The sequence below is a fragment of the Lepeophtheirus salmonis genome, chromosome 2 (assembly GCF_016086655.4).
Source record: "Lepeophtheirus salmonis chromosome 2, UVic_Lsal_1.4, whole genome shotgun sequence".
In the NCBI taxonomy this organism is placed as follows: Eukaryota; Metazoa; Arthropoda; class Copepoda; order Siphonostomatoida; family Caligidae; genus Lepeophtheirus; species Lepeophtheirus salmonis.
The window spans coordinates 27,035,193-27,060,185 of record NC_052132.2 but is presented as its reverse complement, the minus strand read 5'-3'; the positions used below and the strand labels follow the sequence as shown (position 1 = coordinate 27,060,185).

At 30.2% G+C, this 24,993-nt stretch overlaps 1 protein-coding gene across 6 annotated transcripts in view; it reads right to left on the bottom strand.

The window, feature by feature from the left end:
• The window catches only part of LOC121113528 (fasciclin-3), a 65,229-nt gene extending 59,081 nt beyond the window's left edge, over window positions 1-6,148 (bottom strand). For 2 of the 6 annotated variants that reach the window (XM_040707325.2, XM_040707329.2), the window contains exon 1: window positions 5,865-6,141. In XM_040707325.2, coding sequence (XP_040563259.1) covers window positions 5,865-5,928 — 64 coding nt within the window. In that variant the 5' untranslated portion in view covers window positions 5,929-6,141. Of the gene's footprint in view, window positions 1-5,864 lie in introns of all 6 variants that reach the window. The other 4 variants (XM_040707324.2, XM_040707328.2, XM_040707326.2 and 1 more) reach the window with 3 other exon arrangements.
• Window positions 6,149-24,993: the final 18,845 nt, after the last annotated feature.

Here is a 24,993-nt window from a genome sequence, read left to right as displayed (position 1 = left end):
AAATTCTTGAATGTACACAGACCTTAAAAGGAAAATCAAACACATACTGCAAATTTTAAAAAGAAAAACATGCTGCTCTAAAAAATTGTGAGTATAAAATGTTAAGTTAGGTGATCATAATTCGATACACAATCGATAAGAAACCTTGATGTGTAAGCATTCTTAATTTCAAATCTATGGATATGAGCATTATTAATCAGTGATTAATATTAAGGTTTATATCCATAATTAATAATCGACCACTGATAGTTATTTATACAAATAAATATGGCAAGGATGGGTAGGGCAGTAACTATTGGCGTATAAAAATGTAAAAAACAAATGTGATTGGAAGTTAATATATTGTAAAATGGCGTACTAACTATACATATGACAACATAATATCCTACCTAACTCCCCACCATGCCGGCTCTACAAACAATAGATCATTTTCACTGACATCATAAATTCCATCATAATTAAAGGAGACGCCATTTTGGGGGCAACCATTATTTTTACTACTTAAAATGGAATTTTTTTAAATAAATATTTATTAAACTCCGGCAAATGGCTTTAACAATAAAGAAGACCCAACGACATATGCATTGAATACTACTTGATGCCAAGGATAAACACTGTGACTGAATTAGAATTAAATCAAAGTAATATCTAGGGCGAGACAAATATCCTATTCTATCTATTGTAATGGTTAATTTTTATATATGTACATCATGGAATGAAGGTTGTGTTACGATATAATATCATATTTTTAGGGTCGGATAATAAAACTTGGCAATAGATGGATAGATTTTTGATGGACAATAAGGTTATGAGTCCTTTTAAATATTGGTGCCATTTTGACATCTTTAGTACATATTTTTTTAATAAAAATAAAGCATTTTCATTGTTTAGACCCCAATCTGGCTCCATCAACAATGCTGACGTCACGTGAAAACCCCCTATAGTTAACACATACAAGTGCAATAATGGAATTAAAAAGAAAGATGTATTTTATTATAGAAAAATAGTATCAAAAAATGGATTTTAATTTATTATTATAAATATAGTATTAATAGGGGTAGTGTGATAGCCTATAAAAAAGGGGTTATCTCTCTAATTAAAGCGTATTTGTTGTATATTTCATATATGAATATAATCATACATATTTGTTTATAGAACCTCTAATCCTAACTCAAATCAAACAATCTATCGATCTACAAACAAAAATCAAACAAAGCCTTGAAGTAATGATAGCCAACTTGCTCAAATTACAATTAATAACAATTTAAAAAGAATAAAGGTGGGGATTGAAAATAGTCTTTCATTTATTTCTTAATAAAACTTTAGAGAGAGAGAGGAGTAACATGATAACTAATTCATAATTGACTCATCCAATTTCACATATTAAATTTGTATTGAAGACAAAATAAACATACAAAATGGTTAAGTGCTTTTTGTAAGTTGTTTAAAACCTCTTATGGTTATATTTCTTTATATAGAAAGATGATGAAACAAAGAAAAATATATAAAAATGGATTAAGCGTATAAAATCCACATAAGTAACACACGTCAAAGTTATTTAGAAATGAAACACGAAATCCAGCCTAATGGGCATTTCTTTGAAATAGATGAAATATCCATATACATATATGATTCTACAGCAATTAGTCATTTTTCTCATAAAAGTAAAATATTACACCTTGAAAAACTGTGATATGAGGAGATACAAAGAGAATAATTCACGAATAATGAGTAGAGAGAAAATTACATTTAATCATTTTGTTTTCCCCCTTTATAGTGTGTGAATTATGTAAATACATTTGTAGTGTGTCAACATAAAAACAATCTTGAACAAAAATCAAGAGAAGGATAATTTCTTTCGAATTAATATAAACATACAGCCAATATTATTAAACATATTTGAGTCAATCATAGGGTTTATATTCAAATTTATAATTTATGAGATGAAACAAGATATTCAAGAATTTTAGATACAGTTTTGAGTACTTGATTTAAGATACATATATTAGACCAGATCTGCCCCCTTCTATCAATTTCTCATTCTTTTATTGTGATTATCAATTTCGTCTACTTCATGTTCAATTTGCGACACACCTAAAGGGTTAATACGAGTAATTTATTGATAGGAATATAAAATTCAAATCCACACTCAATTTTGAGAAAATCAGTCTAGCTTGCCTTTATGTTGATGGGCCACATTCATGTAGTGTGGACTACAATAACATATATTTCCACATTTAACAAGTAACAAAATATGAAATGAATCTTGTTTCAAGGAGATTTTTTATGACTATTGGTTATTATACTTATATTATTGTTTTTTTTTTTCAGGCATAGTAACACATTTTTTCTTATGCTCCAAACGGCTTAAAAGAAGGTCAAGAAAGGTGAAGAAGCGCAGATATTATTAAAAATATAATAAATATATTCGCTTACTCAGATACTAAACAAAGAAATACATAGCTCAAATAATTATAATTATTTATTTTTTATACCTAAATTAAGAAATAGTATTGAACAACAAATTGCTTCTAATTTCAAGATATTCATTGGCTCTTAAATTCTTCAACACATTTATAATATGATTAGACAAAGCCTCGTTTAATTAATTTATATAGTAGCTAATTATTCTTGATAGGAGCAAAGAATATAAGAATACACTTATGAGTTGTGTAATAGGAACAACTTGTTTAGTAGGGTGGCTTTTACAGTGTACATACAAAATCAATCTAAAAAAATATCATTATCTCCCTTCATTTAATCAGTTTTAATAGTTAAAATATATATACAAAATTGAGCAACATTCTGAATTGGCTCTTAAACTTTAGACTAAATTATAAATTTCTCCACATTAGCTAACGTGTATATTTTTGAACACAAATGATACGTAGAATAAACGTAAATTTTACCATTATCGAGAAGAAAAGAGTGCACCAAATAATGATTCGTTTTGTAGAACGAATAATTTGTGATACAATAATTGGATATATAGAAATTTTTCCCAGCTAATTTTCTAATATAGGCATTAGGAAGCGAGGGACAATTATTAATTAAAATCAAAAATATTTGGCTCATGGAAGTATTATTATGAAGGAAATAATGATTTTTAAGGGACATCCTATTGTACCAGTTATTTTAATTATCAATGGATGCTGTCATTTCATTTTTGGGAATAAAAATGACTAGGTTATTTAGGAGTAACATAACTGTGGGCATATAAACTTTAAAATTTGCGACGGAATGTTGATCAATTAGTCAGTTTCATTAAATAAGTCAGAAATTACACCAATTATGAACATCTATTATAATATTTAATCATGACATTCTATTTATCCCAAGTAAGGCTTTCAACACTTTATTCTCATTTTTTTGTGGGTTACAACTTGTACAATATCGGTGTACAAGTTACAACTTGTACACGAACTATACATACATGTAATAATATTAACGAATAAATAGATATTCTCAAGAACACACACAAAAAGAAGTCAAGTCAAGGTATGTCTACCTGGTTGATACAGAAGAAACCGTTTTTAAGGTTTTTTTTATAGAGACTGCTGCTTGAACTCTCATTCCTGCTACCATCATCAATGAACATAGCAATAATAATAACCGTTGGTAGAACTGCTCTTTTGTCTTTAGCTAACTAAGCTATTTATAAAAGTATGTAGGAATAACCTTTTTGAAAGAAGGATTAGATTCAATTAATAATTCACTTTTACGTGTCCTGGATTATTTTTTATTATTATGTTCCATATATGTAGCTCCATAAAGGCAGGTAATGTATACTTATATTATTCATTGATATGCAAATGATGATGATACCATCGAAGAACTAAAGAAAGACCCCTTCTCATGAATTCATAAATCCGTAATAACTTCAAAATGGATAGCAATAACAAACACCAAGTACATACAATTAATGTTGTACGATATACCGGGTACCAAGTGATGCATTTAAAACGGCTTTATATTAAACTACTATTGGAATCAGTACTTGCATTGTTGAAACGTTATAAACAAAAATTGTTCTTTATAAAAATATATTTTAATAAACAAAAAAAAAGTAAAAAAATTCGGAGCTAGCCCACAACTCAAACAAAAATCATGATATCGCCCCTGTGAGTGCATGTGAACTGATCTGCAATACAATTATGTTTCATATTTTCAGTCGAATAAGTAACGAAAAATACAAAAATATCGGGACCTATATTCAGAGATGTAAGAATTGTTTAGATCTTCGTGAGTGTACATTAAAAGAAAAGGATAGGTTGGCAAATTTGACAATATATACGCTGACATAGATCACTTTAGTGCTCCTTGCTCTCAAATACGTTTGGATTTAGAGAAAAATAATTAATTAGAGCACTAATATCTTGCAGATTACCAACAAAACCTTTTTTTAATGAATTTCTCACGATGAAATTTATATATCCCTACTTATCTTGGTGCCAAAACTGGTAGAGAAACATTCGTATCGCTTCTACACTACATAATATTATAGTGATTCCAAACAGCATTTTTGTAGCTAAAGACAGTTGATTGACCACATATTTAGTGTACAAATAATAATACTTATTATTTAATTATTCAAAATCCGTGAAATTTCAGTGTGATTAAATAATTATATACCATATATATGTAGTGTTCAGCTACACAAGTTGATCTCCTTTGAGACATTGTACCTCCCAATTTTATTCGGATACTGAAATAAAGAAGTGTTAGCCTTCAATTACCACGTTCAATTCCAGAAACACTAAACATGAGTCAATCTAAGGCAAGTCCTGAAGTTTCTCACATAGTAGGGCAATTTAAGATTTGTCCCTTCTGGGCGAGCAAGCCCAAATCATGGTTCCTCAAATTACGGGATACTCTTTCCAGTGTTGCTACCCTTGGGCATTATTCCCCCAAGAGGGACATTTTTCTGACTGTCGAGGCGTCCGACAAAGCAATTGGCGGAGTGCTGGAACAGCAAGATGATCGAGGCAATTTCGTGTAGCTGAACACTACATACATATACCTTTAGTTGGAGAACATGTGAAAGACAATATAATTATTATGAATTTTTTTAATGAAAAACCTGTCTCATCGCGTACATTTCCGTATATTGGAAATATTAATGAATTTATGTAAATATACTCAATAATTTTAGAAATTTTTATAGCCACTGTTTGATTAATGAGACTTATATTATAGCCAATATAGCCCTCTTCTATGAATTTCTCATTATTTTATGGGGAAGGCCAATTTTGGCTACTTCAAGCTCAATTTACGACATAGCCAAATGATACATTAGAATAATTTGTTGATATAAATATGGACGATAATTCGTCAAAAAATAAGAATATAATCATTGTAGCTTGCTTTTGTGTTGACGGGCCACATGTGGTTGTATTTTTTGCTAAAAATAATGGCCTTTAATAAAGGAGGGGGAATACCCCTTAATAACCTGGGCGGAGGGGAATGAACAGTTCAGTCCAAGATCTATTGATCAATGAAGTATTTATTTATCTTCAAGGATTATCAACGTGTTAGGACGGACGGATGTTATTCAAGAAGGGGGGATGAGTCGTGGAATCATATTATTCAGTTTCCCTCCTCCCCTCTCAGTGCAAAGGGCCTCGCAAAACGGAGTCATCAACAGTCATATGCACATAAAATGGGTGTGTATTCAACTTCCAAACAATATATATGTATAAAAAGAGAAACTCATAGAGAAAGCAAATTTTGCGGCCTCCAAAGAGATTTGCAAACTCCAACACAGAGAAAATATATAAAGAGAAGACAAAAAAAAAGAAAAAAAAGAAAGGGAAAGAAGGGACATTTGAACCAACAACGTTGTCTCAAATTAAACTCTTTCTTACCTCCAAAAACGAATAGAGTGAGTAAAACAAAAGATCGGACGGAGTTGCACTCGAATCCACGCATTTTTATAAAATGAATAATGGAACAAATTTCTCTAGATATATTAATGTATGTATAAAATATGCACTGATCGCCTTGGTGTCACAACTACAGATAGAGAGAATGTCTGAAACCAAAAAATAATATCAAATGCACTAGATTTTTACTGAAAAATGCCTTAATTATGAGCTTATAACGCAGTGATCCCTTGTCTCATACAAGATCAAATTCAAACTAAAGAAGTGAACAGAAAATGAGGCAGAAAAAGGCGCGCCGGCGTCCTCCTCTATTTTTTTTTCTATTAATTTCAAAAGAAGGAAAAAGAATCTTTCTTGGCATGCCCGAATTGCCGCCATATTTTTTGTAATGGATTTTCTTGCTTATATTTTTTTATGTTTAAAATATGCAAGCGCCCTTTATGAATTCGCTGCTCGACGTTGTTCGTAAATTGCCTTTTACCCCCTCTCTTGTTTTGATACAAAAAGTACAAAGGATGCTAATACTGTAGTAGATGAGGGGGGCCTACCCACTCCTTTGACACACTAAGAAAAATATACTATGAATGTACATATTATCAGTCACGAAGGACTCTCCAGATAATTCTTTATTAAATGACGTCATGCTTACATTCCGAGAACAGTGTTCTTTTACGTATTAAAAAGAGTACTTTTATAAAACAATAGTCAACAGTCACAAAATGTGGTATGGGTTTTTGTTGTAATGAGATATATTTCGCTCTCTAACTTAGGAATACAATTTAGCATAATATACTATTTTTTCGCAGACCTGTTGACAATAGAGTGTTTTCACTGACGTCATATATTGCATCACTATTGAAGGCGACGCCATCTTTGAAGCTCATAGTTGAATAAATAAAATCAAAATCTACAAATTTCCAAAAAATCTTGATGAAACTTCATCAAATGGCTTTAAGAGTAAAAAAATGTTAATTTTTATCAACAATATGGAAATGACATAGTATAACGATGTAATAACATATTTTTAAGAAATAAAGGGTCATACATAAAATAAAACTAAGGATTAGAGGGATATATTTTTGATAGACAGTAAGGTTTGAGCACTTTAATTCGTTAGCCACACTGTGACATACAATAGTCCACTTTTTCCTTAATATTAATAAATATGTTGTGTACATGTGGCGATCACAAAATGAAAGGATTTCTTTTAAATGAAGGATTTCCAATACTTGAGATGAGGATAATGCAATAATTGAATATTCCATTTATGATTGATGTATAAATACTGTAATTTTTAACTATTTGAGTTTCAAATTACTATAATATAACTTATAAGTATTCTATGGCACATTATAAATTTCAAATGCCCACAGTTATATTATTCATACATACATAATAACCATTTAATTTCAATAGTTCAAAATGAAATGATTGTATCAATGAATAGTTGGTCATTAGAATGACCAATGTTGCAATTAAATAATATATTTTATGACAATGAAATTGCAGCTTCTACAATTTTCTTATACGAGTTGCATCTTGTAGATGACATATATATAAAGAAGGATTCATTCTTATAATATTTAGTTATTTAAGCCCCCCAAATACCCAATATCTACAATGCCGACGTCACATGAACACTTTCTATCTATAGGACATAAAAGTTTGTCTTATTGTAATTTTGTAAGATAAAAAGTGGCAAATGTTTAAATGAATTCACTGGAGGGATCGGTCGACTTACTTCTCATCTTCAATGTTTGATAGTCATGATATTATGTTCTAATATATAGACACGCAAATAACTAGAGAAGCGTTAAAAGTATGGAGGGGGATGACTCTTATATTAAAATGAATTAAACGTTTATGTTCTCATATCATGGCCTTATTACAATATCCACAAAATTGAAAAAGGAATCACTCTCATTTTGTTTTGAATACCATCTTTATGTTGTATAGTGATATGGGCATATTATATTTGAGTCACTTACTCCATGGGTTTGAAATTTGAGTAGGGAATAATAAGAAATTGACCAATTGCGTAATAGGAGCTGAGGCATCTTGTTGGAATGAATACTAATAGGGCAATTGACTGTTTCCATGTGTAGCTATTGTTGTGGAACGTGTGAACATATCATCCTGGACTCAAAGTCATATTTTGCCACAAATGATATTTTCAGTTCTCATTAATAGGACTTCATATTCTGAAAAATAATTTAAGGCGGCGTTTCTCAAACTGTGGTACAAATACAACTTTGGGGTACACAAAAAAACTGTCTGTTATTCAAGTTTGGCAAGAAGATGATAGTCAGGGGCGCTGCGGAAGAATGCATTTGCAAGTCAGGTGGGTAAGGGGGGAAATTATATAATGGGGACGTTCTCAGGGGAGTATTGCGTTGTTTTTTTTTTTTTTACAATTTTGCATAACTTTATTTCATTAATGCCATATTTGACAAGAAACTGTATTTTATTAAATTTTTGGGGAGAGACTAAATTGGAAGGAATAAACATTTTCTGGAATTTTTTTATGGTGATGTCTATAAGAATTCTGCACATATGGGGGCCAATGGTACTCTTTTGGTTCCGACACCACTGGTCAGGGGGAATAACACCTCCTCCCCATACTTGACTTGACTTATATTCAATATCTTTTGTAAAATATATGTACAGATAGGGGCGTCCGCAGGTGTTTTTTTTTTTTTTTTTTTTTTTTTTGAGGGGGGTGGGGCTTAAGTTTTTAGTAAATTTTTTTAAGTTCTAGAGTAAAAAATTGTAGGTCCATCCACAAAATAAGACTAAGAAGAAAAATATTTTTACATGTTTTCCCATTCAAATTTTCCTACACGGCAATTTTTTTTTTTTTTTTTTTGGATAACACCACCAAAATTTTCCGCCGCCTGCAGACGCTACTAACATTTTAAAAGGATTGACTGAATATATATTTTAACAAAGTGATAACGCAATAGAGCAAGTGGATTAATAATGCCTATCTTTTAAAATGATGTTACATGAAGATGATTTCTCGAAGGCTCAAAATACGGCCAAAGTTGGATTGTATAATTAAATTAATTTAATTGGTACTTCTTTATTCCATCCAATAGAATATTTATTCATCTTGGGTAACTTTTTTAAGAATTTTTGAAGAATATACCTCCATACAAGAATATTCCCAAGAAATAGAATTTAATTTTATTAAATTTTTTTTTTTTTTTTGCCTTTACTGTAAGTATATTTATTCAACAAATTGGATTAAAAATGTTAATTTGCAAATCCTTTCTATGAATTCTTTGATTTACCTAGAGTATCTGTGGGCTAATACTCAGTAGTTGTATTAATTATTAAACTGTTTAACCGAAAGGATATTATACATATATTATTGACTCTTACTTTGTTCGTCAATTCGAAGAATAAAATACATTTCATACTCACCAATGAGTTTAATTTCTGTTGAACTCATATATATTCATTTTAAGGATTAAACTATACCATAGAAAATTATATAATTATTATCATTATTATTTTTTTGATTTAGTACTTAGAATTAGTTAAAATGAGATATATGTAGTAAAAAAAACTGTTTAACGCCAAACCAACGGTTATATAGCACCTACCTTTGTGGACTACTGTTAGAAAAAAAGAACTCACCTATTTTTATAGAATGTAAGATTAATTTAACTAAAAAATTATTAAAATTAATAATAATTACAATTTCTTTAAAACAAATAATGGTAAATACACAATAGAACCACGCAAGGTGGTATAGCTAAAGAAGGGATATGTGTAAAGAAAAAACTAAGTTTAGCAATTAAAAAAAAAGAAAAAGGGTTGTTGTGTGTCTTCTTTTTTCTTTTTTGTTCATTATTTAATAGATTGTCGTGGCCTTCACTTCTCGGGCTCTGAAGTAAGCATTTATAAAATGAATATATATGAATTTAAATATGATTATTAGTTATGAAATCGTGTGTATAATGGAAATGTTAAAAAAGAAAAACGAAAATCAAGATGGTAAGCCTGACAATTTGAAGAATATTTTGGAGAAGATCAACTACAATCTGCTGGAACAAGAGAGGAGGGAAAGAAGGAAATAAAAAAGAACATTGGCACGAATTACTCCGATGTCCGATGTCGATCCCCAGTTTATATTCCGCATCTACTCTGAGTCCAACAAGGACTTACAATTATAACTCTGCAACACATCCTCAATGTTCCTCTCCGTCTTTTATGTGACAAACGAATGTTTATCAGGTTTTACAATGTAATTGAATCTATTTTAGAAAGGAAGTTCACAACTCAGGAATTAAATAATAATGACAACTGTTAAGGAAAAGAAAATTCATTCTTCAGATTTCCGAAACCTCCGAACCTCATTTTTTCTACTCTAGATAGCCCGTGCCATAACCTTCCATTCTCACATTTAATTATAATGTAAAATAATTCCCTTACAACGAATCCATGACGCAATTTTCGATTTGACCCCCTCCCCCACCCCTCAACCTTCTCAATGAAAAAACTTTTGTTTTGTACCAAAATATTTTTTGGCTTGGAACAAAAATATTAATGGTAAATTTTTTTTTAAAAGAATTTCTTTAAAAAAAAAGGTCATTCCACCAAACTCTACAAGTGAGTAAAAACTTTAATTTTGAAATTATTTCATACAAAATCAAGCCTCCTCCCCCCAAAAAATTAAAATTCTCTATGATATTTGACTTCATCATACAGTTATTACATCCTGATGTTTAAAATATATTTTATTCTCTCGATATTGGAATAATTTTATTGTATATACTTACATATTTTGGCCCCTAAGCCCGCAAGCTGTTTCAAAACCCGATGTACCTCTAGTTTTGACTAATATAGATACAGAACATGTATTAATTTGCTCCCAAACACAAAAAGAATGAATTCGAAAATGTCTGAGTACATGTTTGAACATGTAAAAATCAATGGGAACAAAAATAATTTCACTGTCCGTTGACGTACCATAAACTGTTTTTAAAAACGTTCAAGAAAATGTTCCTTCATGGACGTATTTTGATCTGAAAATCTGTAAAATGTCGAAAAAAAGGAAATTTTGAAGTTGTTTTTTTAAGATTATCGATTTGAAATCAGTTACAGGATTTTTGTTTCATTAAGTATTATAGATGGAGCATAAATTTTGCAACAATTTTAAGAAAATCTTTATCTAACATACCTCAAAGGATGAGTATTTTAGTTCAAATCATGCAGCCAATAAATATATTTTTTCATTAGGTATCGCTTATAATGCGCATTTGTTTATACGGTTTTTTTTCCCATTAACTGCTCAAATATCGTTTTTTGATATCAAGTGTCTCATATATTATTATTAAATATACTTTTGTTGTTCATTTATGCCAAATAAGACACCTTATTCTACCTATTTATAATTTTGGACTACAAAAAGTGCCAATATAACTTTTAAAAATACGAATTTTTATTTATTATTACTTAATTTCTAGTGTTCATTTGTTTTTATTTAAGTATATTTCTATTTTTATATTCTATAAGTTTGATATTTCTCATTTATCAAGAATAGTTAATCCCTTTTTTTCCTGATAACCTTTCCGAAAAGAAACTATGAATCAATAATTACCTCTAATTATTTTTTTGTTTCTCGGTTACTTCTTTTAGTGCGCGTTCACAAAGAAGTCGAAATGGTGAAGAGACAAAACTAATTAGTTGACTTTGAGGAATGGCTACTCTGATAAAAGGTTCAGTGGCGTTGTTCCGAGCCTGGATATTTATAATTGAAGTAGCATCCCTATTCCAGTTAGGTGAATAGTATTAGGATTCTTAGAAATACTACTACTACTAGGAATCCTTTCGATAATATCAATTCTCTTTCTTCTTTTTTTTTTTGCAGTAAATGAAGTCAAAATTGAGCTTCACAAACAAATAAAATTACAGGCTGTGGATGTGGATAGATTTATAAACGAATCAAGATGTTAATGTGACGGATGTGCATTGAGCAAAGCAAGGTTATTCTACATTTAATTTTGGAAACAGCAACTGGAAGATCATCCTCCACAGTAAGCTGCAATCCGTATTTATTTTTGATATATGTTAATGCAGAAAAGGGACTTTCACATAAAACAGTTGAGCCAAATAGTGTAAGTAAATCTAAAGCAGTGGGTACTCATTGATCACAAAAATCCAGGATTATTCAAGTGTTATAGAATCAAAAACTGTTGTTAGCGTTTGGTTACATGAAAGTTCGATAATCGTATCTTCCATATCACAAGACAGATGATTAGCTGTGTCGGTAAAGGGCTCGTAGTAAGTTATGTTTTTGTGGAGTGCTATGTTCTCGGAAATACTTCTTAAAATTATCCTGAAGAGATTTATAAAAAATATGTACATTCATCATTATTTAAGTTTTGATGGCATTAGAAGTAATGTCCATTTAAATTACATTTTTCTTTTTTTGTATATCATTTTGCGACTCTCCGTTGTTTCTTGCAACCCTGCAGGGGTCGCGACCCTCACTTTGGGAACCACTGCTCTAGGTATCAGTATTCAAGACTTTAGGTTACTTATGTTGAGTGTACAAGATAATATCTTATATGAATTTGGATATTTTATTAATTATCTGTTTTTTTTTTTTTTGATACGAGAAAATACAGAGTGCAGGAAGTTATAACTTCCGTTTTTATAATGCATGGCATGTAAAATGTAAAAATAGTAACAGAATGGGAGTGGTTGTATTATAGAGGTGAGATTCTGAAGTTTTCTTGGAAATACAGTTAGTTGCTATTTTGCATTAGAGTAGTAATAAACGTGCGTTTCCCGTCGAAAATAAATATTGCAAAAAAATAATTTGAGGTTATCGTATTAAATTAAACTCATTACAATTTAGCTTTACAATTTTTATTGTTGAGATTTATGTAAATGAGTTAATTACTTAGGCTTCTAATATACAAAAAAATGATTTTTTCAATTCATTTTCATAATTTAAATTTTGCGAAATTCTTTGAATGCAAATATTTCTACGGATAATAATTGTAGATAGTTGTAATTGTTACCATCTGATATAGTGTCATCCAAGAATTTTAAATTGTTGCGATTTGTTGAAATCGGGTAAATGAAGTCCTATTTATTTCGCCAAAAACCATCATATTTTAGACTTTTTCAAAATGACCAATTATTAATTATCGACTATTCATCTGATTATGGAAAAAGTATCTTCATAATTAAATTCAGCATATTTTTGTACAAAAAGAAACTATCCGCCTAAAACCTCTCAATGAAAAGATTTAAAAATAAACAAACAAATGAAAGAATCCTCTAATGTTAAAAGACCGAAGTTCGGTTTATTCAGTGTCTGGGCAATAAAAGACGTCACCTATCTATATGGGTATCCGTAGGATTATTATTATTTTTGGGGCGGGGGGCTTTGTTTTTGGATTTTTCTTTAAATTTCAAAAATCTAATGCTAATAACAAAAAATTTGTAGTAAAAAGCGAAAAATCCTTAATTTGGGAGGAGGATAAATCCACTTCAGTCCACCCCCTGTAGATGCCCCTGATCTAATATAATTTTCAAAACTTATAGTTTGAATGTGTATCATTATGAAACAAAAATAAAACTTTTTTGATATATGAAACTTGTTTTATTGTCTTTTGCGAAATGGAGTTTACGTTGCCACACCCTGTATATATTCTTTATATGAATTTTCGCCAAATAGTTTCAAATTTAATTACATAATTATTTATCCTTGAAATCAGCACTTCAGTTTACTCTACAATATATTTATCAACACATATTTTTACGTATATCAGCTTCCACCCTAAATGACAAAACCCCTCCCTCAAATACGTTTAATGTTTTTTCCAAAAATAAAAAAGGTTCACACATGAAATTCAGGATTTGAAAAAATATGTATGTAATTTTATTTTGACATTTAAATACTAAGTCATGAACGAGCAGATTTTTGTACAAATTGCAGGCTGAAAATACATAACCCGATCAGACCTGTGGGTCCCGAGGGATAATCGTCAATTCGTACATCAGTCATGGGTACTAGTATGTCAAAATTAGACTGTCCCGTTTTTGGGTTAATATGTTGCAGTTTTCCTGTTTTATCAAACATAATAATAGATTATAATATTTCTTTTTTTTTGTTCAGTAACTATCAATTCAACTAAGCTAAAATGGGCTATGTTAGATTATAATAAGGAAACCCTAAATCATTCAACACATCTTAAATTACCCCTTAAATTATCCAAAACAAGGTGCAAAATATTTTCGACGGATACACCGGAATGGTGGTGCAAGATTACTAAAATAGCCAATTTTTATCTTAAACTCATTATTTTTTTAAACTAAAATGGTCTATACTACGCCAAAAATAACTTCAGAAGCCTTAAACTTTGCCAAACGTCATTTTTTTTATTGCCACCACAGTAAAATATTAAACGAAAAACAAAACTGTCTGGTCTACTTATATATATCTTTTTCTAATGATCATATCCTGAAACAAGGAATACTATTTTTTAATTAAATATATATATATTTTCTTAAGAATATTGCGTTGTAAAAAACCGTAGAACAAAGAAAATAAAGCAATCAATGTCTCAAATTACTCTATTTCATAGAAAATGACATATTTTACGTTCATACATATAAATAAAACCTTTATCCTTTGACTAAAGAAGTTATAAAGAAAAATATCATCACTGTCATCTTCAATTATTATTATTATTATTAAGTCATTCAATAAGGATGATATTTCTTCATATTTTTTTTGTAAGTAGTAATATTATATTTTTACGATTTGTACAGATGGAGCTCTTTGATATAATAACGAAAAATAATTGAACATTTTGATGTTATTTAATTAAATTAGTCATTTATATCTTCTAGATTTGTTGAATTAACTTCAAGTACCTTTTCAGTGACAAGATATCTCTTCGATCTGCACATACAGGGTTGATTTTATCTAGTGGTACACATTTTATTTTCTTCCATTTTTCAATAGTAAAATTTAAACGAGAGATTTTGGGAGGACATTTTTTAACAAAGTTGTCTGAAATACATAGTACTTGTGTTATAGTGTGACCTCAGCTCGGATTATTACCATAATCCGAGGCCTAAATCCCTTGCAGATCTTGACTATGTAGTCAGACTCGAGCTTGGTATACAGCATCTTGATGGAAGCTTCTAGAGACTGGACGCACATAGATAGAGTATTCAAAGGAGTTCACGTCTAGAGAAGAGGGCGACCACATATTGAGGTCTCAAAAGTCCAGAAAGTTTTCTTTCAGGAAGCCCTGGGTCTTAGCGCCACGATAACATGGAGCTCCATCTTGAGTAAAAAAGGCCCAAGGTCGCACTTTATCATCTAGAATGTGGATGTAAGCATCTGCATTGATCTGCTCCTTCCCCTCCACAAAAGTGGGAGGGTAGACTCCACAACGCCCAAGACCATGGTTCTGGCTGGAATTTTTGTTCTGAAGACATTTCTCACTGAGGCTGAGATATTGTCTGGATGTTTAGTTGTGATGTAGAAAATGTTTTGCTTATTCCCAGTGGCATCAACGGTAAAAAGTTTGGCATAAGAAAAGAGGAAAACTGAGCCCGAATTTTTAATGGCCTCTAGAAAATTTACAATCTTCTTTAGTCTTTCCAATCGTCTCAGCTTGCTCTATTCAGAGATAAAATGTCGTTTTGTCCTCCTCTGTGATTTTGAAACCAATGTCATTCCGGATTGAAAATAATAAAATCTGTACGACTAGATAAGATCAACCTTGTATAAATATTCAGTCATGAAAATATATAATATATTAATTAATTGATCTATCGTGAACCATTTGAGATCATTTTTTTTTTCATCTTATTTTTGTATTACTAGTTTGATAACTCAAAAATAGTTTTGAGCGATTTTTTTCAAAGATTTAAATGTGAAAATCTCGACAATTCAACATGCACCTCACTTTATGTTTTTTACAATTAAATACTATGACCAATAAAGATACAACAATGAGTAAATTTATTAACTTTTTATTTAAGCTCCAAATTTATGTCTAAATTATATAAAATATAACATAATTTTAATTCATGAATCTAATAAAAAATTTGAAATTAAGAATAAACTAAAATCAATATATCTCATGTAATTATATTAAAAATAAATTATTTATAAATATTTAATTTTAACGCCCTCAAGTTATGAGCCAAATTTATATCATTTTCAAGTGTAAGTCTACTACTTTTCCCGTCATTAAATTTTATTTGATACTGAACATACACTCAGAGTTGACTGATGATCATTTTTTAAAACCATAATGCAAATATATGTATGCTCTTATTGATAGCTATTTGCAAAGTCTGCAGAAGTCATGGTACATAGAGAATACCTATATCGCCCTAAGCACTTATTATATTTGAAGCATTATTACCACATATAAGATGGATCTTAAGCGGCGATCACATATATTTTGCATTAAGTGGGTGTTACGACGCAAAAAAATTGAAAAATAGGGGTTGTTGCAAAGGTTGTGGGATTCTAGTATGATAGTTGTACGATTTTACACACAATATTGGAGGTTGCAAGGCCTTACGATTTTTTCGAACTGTCCAAAAAATTTAGATCTGTCTCACGACATTTTTTCGTCGTTAGGGTGTCGCAACGGCATCGCTAAGGCGTCCCAAGGTAATTTTGCGACACTTTTAGTAGATTGCAGCATTTTTTTTTTTTTTTTTTTTTTTTTTTTTTTTGTAAATAATCGTATGGGCGTATGCATGTTATCCCACTGATGTCGCACGATTGTCACACAGCTGTCCTGAGACTTCCCAGGGACGACTTCATATTATCCCAGATTTCATATTGTGTCGCGGTACTGGCGTGCGACCATCGCACGCCAGTACCGCGATGGTTGTGCAACTATCGCAGGATATATATTTTCTAGACGGTGACACGTCATACAACGATGAAGGGGGTGTCGCAAGACACTCGCACGACTCTTATAGGACTATTGGTAGGCTATCCTAAGACAAATAAAAATATTTTGAAAATTTCCATGTCGCAAGATTTCTGGAAATGCAAAATTGGTAGGCCATCCTTTGGAGACGTCTTGTATGTGTGAGCTAGGCTTTAAGTTAAGGTATTTCATATTCCTTTATTGCACCATTGATCATACTTTATATATATATAGCAGTATGCCTGTTAATAATTTTTTTTTGTGTTGAATACTAAGAAAAATATTATCTTCGTGGAATTTCATTTTTTGGTAATGCTTCCTTCATTAATCTGCAAAATCCTCAACAAATTAAGGAATTTTTGGCTTTGAATACTATTTTTATTACTATTGGAGCAAATTATGCAGCAGAGCAAAAAATTTCATTTTTGAATTTTTTTTTTATAGCTGTGGATTTTGGATTTTTTTGGAAAAAAATTAAATTTTATGTGAATAGCTATACATTTTGGAAAATTTATTCCAAAAAATTAAATATTTGAAATTTTTCTCCAAAAAAATTTAAATTTTTGTTTATATATATTGGGATTAACAAAATATAATGCTTCTTAGTAGTGTTACCAAGATGGTCGTTTAATAAAAAAGAGAGTGATTTCTATGGAAGACTTGACAAGCCTTTATAATGAATATATTTTATTTTTTTACCTTATGTAATAACCAAATAGGCAAATTTTGTGTCACACTCTTTTGAAGAAGTACATAAGTCATGATAGATGCATTCATGAAAGTGTGTAAACTATGTGCATTAAGTATTACTTCCTGTCTATAAAATTTGAACATTTTTTTTTCCATTACCACTTTTCATTCTGCTTATATCATGTAAAATATCAGAGCAAATATCGAAATTTTTGCCAAATATATTGGTTATCCCATTTTGATTCGATTTACCAGTCCATGTCTACTATATATTATATTAGTATTGGGAGCTACTTGCAAAAGTATGAACTGTATTCAAGTAGCACTTTCCGGGTCGATAACTACAGCATTGAGTACAGAGATAAAATATTAATTTTTAATATGTATACAGGGGTGTCCAAAAGTCTGTAACCTCTTAGATTTGGTGGGAAATTTTTTGATGGTAAAGTATATACTACCTACAATCTGAGTTCAATCCCTCTCTTCTGATATAAAAAGAGGATCTTATGAAATATTTTTATTAGTCAAGATTCATCATCTAAGAAAAGCAGTAGAGAGTCTTCATCGTGCTGGCAAATCACCTCTTCAAATTTATCAGATTCAGAGACTTTCAATCAGTCTCAGTTCTGTTAAATATAGAGTTAAAAAGATTCTAAAGACGAGAAACGTTGATGATAAACCAAGAAGCGGACGTCCAAGATCCGATCGTAACCCGAATAACGTCCGGAAAGTTAAATTAAAAATATTAGAAACCCCGACAAATCAATGGCAAAAATGACTAAGGAGATTAATGGGTTTATGACTTCGATGAATCGAATCATCCGTAAGGGCCTTGTGATGGTTTCTCTGAAGTGTCTTTATGGTCAGAATCTCACAGAAGATGCATGGATGAAACGGACTCAAAGAAGTTAAATGTTATTAGAACTTAGCACGCGGAGGTAAAATATTGTCTTTTCGGATGAGAAGAAGTGGAACCTGGATCAAGATTCAACCAACAAAATTACCGAATCTTGGCTTCATCATCAAAAGATGTATCTTTAGACCAAAATACAATTCCGACACGGCTTAACAGTCGATCCCTTTCAGTTTGGGCAGGGATTTCAAGTAAAGGAGATAAGCTTCCTTTGGTTTTTATTCGGGAGGGACTTCGTATGAAGACGGGGGGCTACATTTAATATTTTTTGGATCTCTTTGGTCATTCTGTGTAGGTTTATTTCGAGTTGAAGGTAAAAAACTCGTCAATATTTAGATTAGGAAGATCTACGTACCTATATTCAGATGGAATGGGCGAAACTTCTCAAATCTATGGTGTGTGTAGTATGTGAAGTATTTCAATAACGTCTAAGGGAGCTAATTGATAAAGGAGGCACTTATTTTGAATAATTTATAAAATATGTAATAAAATTTAATAAATTTGCTAAAATATTTAGTCAGGGTATTTTTCTCTACGATCAATCTATCACTCAATATATAAAATTTAAAAAGGTTTAAAGCTTCTGGTGACCCCTGTATCTATTTAATATTTAGGTTTTATTGTAGTTGCAGATGTTTCCTTAATTAGGCTCTGGTTGCCTTGGGCTAGAAATAAAAAGATAACATATAATATATGGATAACTATTTTCTTTGAATACCTAAGTTGGACCTTAAAAACATGGATTACAATGTGAAAAATACGGGAATACAGGCGAGCGTAAATTTCTTACAAAATATCAGTGCTAAGATGGGAGTTATTTTAAAATATATCAAAGGTCAAAGGCCACATGACTGAAATTCTGAGTTCATATGGTTGTGAGTCCAAGTTCTCATGGTATCGAGTCATAGTCAAGTCTGAATCCATGAAAAATGACTCAAATCCAAGTTTGAACTCGAGTACTATCAGGGAAAGGCATAGAACATAATACATCACATAAGTATTCTAATGGAAGTAAGTACATACTAGTGAAAATAGGTGGAAATAATATGATCTGTCTCTTCAAAAAAACTAACAAAATATATACATCTTTTTAGGTTGCAAATACAAAAAAACACTCCTTCTTCGATTATAATATTTTTTATCATCTATTAGTATCAATTTATGCTAACTAGTTAAACTAGTTAGCATAAAATTATTCTTCAAAACAAAGCAAAACCCTATTCTTATGAGTTCAAGGTAAATCACAAATGATTTTGATCTTGAAACATAACTACTTTGCAATTACAAAGTATTATTTTATAGGTCCCCTATGAGTATTTCCACGAATCAGGATTATGATTGTAAAGTGGCGATATGCAGGGTACAAGTTATGTAAATTGAAGAATTCCCGTGGATCCTCAATTAGAATTCCTTGCCTTAACCTATTCCACAAAAAATGAAATAAACATCAATATTTATATGCATATAAATGACCATAATGATGTTCACAATTTGAAAAATATCATTCTGGGTTTCCCGGAATGTTGAGACAATCTTTATTTCCGTTAATTTATATTTTGTATGATTATATTACACTCTTCCACTCATAAACTATGTAGCGGTGTTAATTTTGTCCGTTTTTATTTCGTCAAAAAAAAAAAAAAAAATATTGTTTTTGTCAGACGAATAAACAAAAAAACAATGTTTTGTTCGTTTTGATCTCGAATCCCCGTGATGTAAAAAAAACATTTGTGGACGAATATACTTCATCTAGTCATAGCGGAGGAAATTAACACTGCTTCGTAGCACGGACTGTAATGTTTGCAATGATAAAAAAAGTTAACTAATTGATTTTCACAAGAAATCCTGATTAAGGTTTTAAAAAAAACTTTGAGAAATTATGGAGCGAAGCTGATGCACTGTAGAAAAGGAGAAAAACACCCTGTATTTCATACTCTACTGCTTCTATGTTTATCCTCTAATGACTTTGAAACATTTACTTTACCTTGTAGTGTTTCCTGTCTTCTTTACGTTGCTTCATCTTGAGCCAAATTTGGCACAGCTGCCTAACCCACTGAAAACATATTATATTTTAAATTAACTGAATTAAAAACTAATTAATCGGCCTTGCAGTGGATAAACATAAAAGAGTGTTTAATAGACTTGTATTTATTGTTATGTTGGTCCTCATTTATTCGGTCCAGTCCAATCCAGTAGTACTAGTGCTACTAACAACTGCCGGTGATTTTAGTGGAAATGACCGGGCTGGACCGCAGACCTTGATCCTAATGGTCAGGATGAAAAAAGTTTAAGTGAAAATTGGAGTATTTTTTTCTGAAAGATTTGAAGGTCATTCTGGCAAATTATACAATGGAGTAAAAAATTTAATATTTGCAATTTTTTTCCAAAAAATTAAATTTTTTTGTGAATTATAATGTATTTTTGAAATTTTTTTCGAAAAATTTAATATTTAAAATTTCATTTTATACTTTTTTCCAAAAAAATTAATTTTTTCTGTGAAGAGCTAAGGATTTTTGAAATTTTTTTCAAAAATTTTACTTTTTGGATTTTTTTTTCTCAAAAGAATTACTAACACTAAGCCCTCCCCCCTAAAAATTTAATCCTGCAGACACCCTGACAGATTGGCTTTAAAAAAGTTAAAGTTGATCCCTCGTGACGTCTTTGTTTTTCCTTTTTTTATTTACACAATTATATAATGTTTTTGTAATATAATTATTTTTGGATGACTCTCATATAAGTAAGTTAAAATATAATAATATAGTATTGTATTGCATTATAAGCAAAATGGGAATATTTTTTGCAAGATATAAATATATCCTCTATCTTATTTAGTTTAATAAACCAACGATATATTTCGGAAAAATTCAAGGACCGACAATTTAGAACTGATTCCAAGGACTGATTGTTTAAAAAACCAATAGGACCCGTCCCAAGACTAGGTTGGACCGATAAAATACTAGTTTTATGTGATAGCAAGCAAATCGGATGAAATAACATCCAAAAAGCAGCCTGACGCAATATAAATTTTGTTTAACATAGATTGTGCTCTAATAGATTGAATGAAAATTAATCAAAGGTCAATTTTTACGTCATATTATATTTATAATGATGTATGTTTCTCAGATATGAAGCATTTTTTAATACATAAATGAACTTCAAAGAACACATTCTTAAGAGTAATTGTCAAATATTGTTATTGTGTATAATATTTTTGTACATAACTTCTTATAGCATAATAATCTCACAGTAGGATTTGTTTTAAATTTTTGGATTGCTCATATATGGATGTATAGTATTTATGATAGAAGGTATTAAATATGGACCATCTAATATAGTTGTATGGAGTGCCTTCCTTAAGATAAAATACATATTTTTGAACACGCTTGTTTATGAAAGACATATTTCTTTGACGGACTTGTTTTTATAAAAAAAGTAGATGACGTTTTTTTGATTCCATAGCAACTGTTATGGAATGCCATTCAAGCTGGGGTATCGAGCCAAACAGGAATATATCACATCACAAAATATGTAATTCAGACAAATTGAGAGTTTAAAATAAAATTTGTTATTATATATCTTAAAAATAATCGGACGTGTTGGGGCCCTGATAATTTGAAGAATGTGTTCGAGGACAGCAGTTTATCCGTCATTACGTTTTATTAGATTGTCTGCTAGCAGTCATGAAAGGTAGAAAATTAACACAAATCCCACTCCGTATATAGGAAAGACATATAAGACATGAATTACTGTCGATCCTCAATTCTACTCTGATTCCTACAAGCACTTATAATTTCCCAACCAATACTTATTGTTACTCTTATTTTTTCAAGATCACAGCCACTAGATATTACTATATATTTAGATTAGGTAAATAAATATGATAACAGCCTTGGAAAATTAAATTAAAAGCACACTTCAGATTCCCAAGGAGAAAAAATCTTGTACGCGTTATTGTCATATTCTTTAATAGCCTATTACAGGGTAACAATATTTTGTCTGAAATAATGCTACGTATTGCCAGATACGATTATTCTAAAACCTATAATTACCCTTGAAATCATTATGCAATATTAACAATTCTTTAACAAATCTTTTTCTGACTCAAAACTTAATATTACATATTTCTACATCATTTTCTTTGTGTTATTTATATTGTTTTACTTAGCATTGTCAATCACACATTTTTTGGCAATACATCTTATTCTATCGAAAAGATTGTTTGTATCAGGACAGTTTTTACAAATGTGTTGCTAACAGAATAATAAATATCTGTATAGAGATGTGAAAATATAGTTCCCGTAGCTAGACGCCAAATAATATGAGAGCTTTATGACTACTAGAGACAATATGTTAATTAATCTTTAGATTGTCCCGAGCCGAAAAGATCTTTGTGCAACGGGAGAAAAATATTAACCCGAAAACGAGACAGTCTAATTCACATGTATGAGGGAGGAAAACAGAGATGTTTCATGACTCAACTGTGTAAATATATATTCATAGTGTTGAATTTGAGTTATAACTATTTAGTTCGAGTAACTAAATATTAAGTCGAGTTCAAGTTTTGAGCATTTAGTCAAGTCGACTAAAGTCATGAAACAAAGAGAAATATTTTTTTCATTCAATTGATTATCGAAGTTCAGCAATTAAGTCAGTTTTACAAACTCAATAGGGCAGTCAAAAAATTAGGCGTCAAGAAGAAAAGAAAAAATCTTTTCGTATAACAACGATATTAGTAAGCATTTACTCAATAATAATCTAAAACAACTAGAGATGAGATTTATTTATATTTACTCGAGTTTTTTCAAGTTTTGATGATTTTGAGTGGAATTTAGTGAAATTATCGGGAAAAAAAAAATCTGAGGGAGTTCAAATTATTTTCAAACAATTTTTTATTTATGGAAAGTCCATTTTTTAGAATTCAAATAATATTTAAACCCAACACTAATTATAACGATACATTTTTTTTACTTTTTAAGCCCAAAAGCATTCTAAATTGCTTTTGTATTGGTGGGACGCATATAATGTGGAATAGAATAATAGAAAAATTATTTAAAAAAATGTTATTGATGATAAGAATATTATAGAAATCTTTGGTAAAAGCTTTTTTGGAATGTTCTTATGTTGATTCAAGTTCCTTTACTTTTAATACCTCATACATTTTAATTCATTCTGTTGTTATTTATCTTTATAGATAATTTATAAAAAAAGTCAGGTATACGCAAAAAAATTCTGGGCGTAATTACAAGAAAACTGGAAACGATATATAAACATTTATTTGATCCTCTTGACCACTTATTGTCTTGTAACTATGCCATCTGGATATTTTCAAGCCACCAGATTTTTCAAATTGACCTATCAGAAATGTTATTTCAAAAGTACGAATTTGGGCGTGAAGTAAATCTACTACTCGTCGCCTTTGCCGTTCTCTTTCCAACATTTCTAAATCCAAGTAACTCAAACCAACACCAATTGATGCATTGTTTAATTATGCATGCAATGACATCATTTTTATTGCGTATTGTCCCTTATTGTAGATAAAATGTTGACAAAAATAAACTGGACTTTTTTGTTTATAAACCCTGTATAGTGTATACCCATATGGGTTATTCGATGATACATTTTCCTAATGTAACGAATTTGATATGAGGTATTATTAACAGTAAAATAGCTAATAAATTAAATTTTGTATCTCAGGTTCAACCCAACTCTGAGTTTTCAGGCCTAAAATATGATTTTTTTTTTTTTGATGAATATTTGATTGGCGATATTTAGTAACCAAAATAATGTTAAGGCAGTGAATTAAACACCATTAAAAAGCTAACTGTTAGTTTAACAAAACTTTATAATAATTTTTTGATTTTTGTTATGAAAAAAAAAAAAAAAAAAACAACCATGAACTTAGTTTTTGACCTTAAATTGTTGAAGGTTTATTGTCTTTGATTTAAAAAAAGGGAATTATTTCAAGTTAGAACCCTTATTCTTTTTTTAGAAACTAAAGTGTGGAAAAGCAACGGAATTAGGAGTAATGGTTTCAAAATAATTACGTCCGGTCCCGTCTTAAATTTGAAGGGCACGCCCGAATTGAATGCAAAATCCATCCTTCAGAACAATTTTCGATAAATGAAGTCATTATAAAGACCTACTAGTGACGTTATCATATATCAATTTTTTTTTATAATAATTTACACTTTAACTAGGGCCAAGTTAAGAATAATCGTGAAATATACACGTGTTTTATAGATACTTCAATTAAAGTAATTCAAAACGTAATTAGAGATAATTTACTTTTCAACATTTATGAAGATAATGAGTTGTTGTGGGCTCTTTAAAATTTGAAGCTTTATTAAACATTGTACAGGGACGAGACTGAACTTAACATGGAGTGGGATCGATAATAAGTGCCATATAAAGAACCAATACATTCATAGAACATAATATATGTATGTAAAAATCTATATTATTTTGATATTGTTTCATATAATAGCCTTTATAATTTTATTATTTAGTTCAAGGCTTACTTCATTTTTAAAAAAGTTATATGCATGTTATTTACAAACATTGTTTTTACAATAAT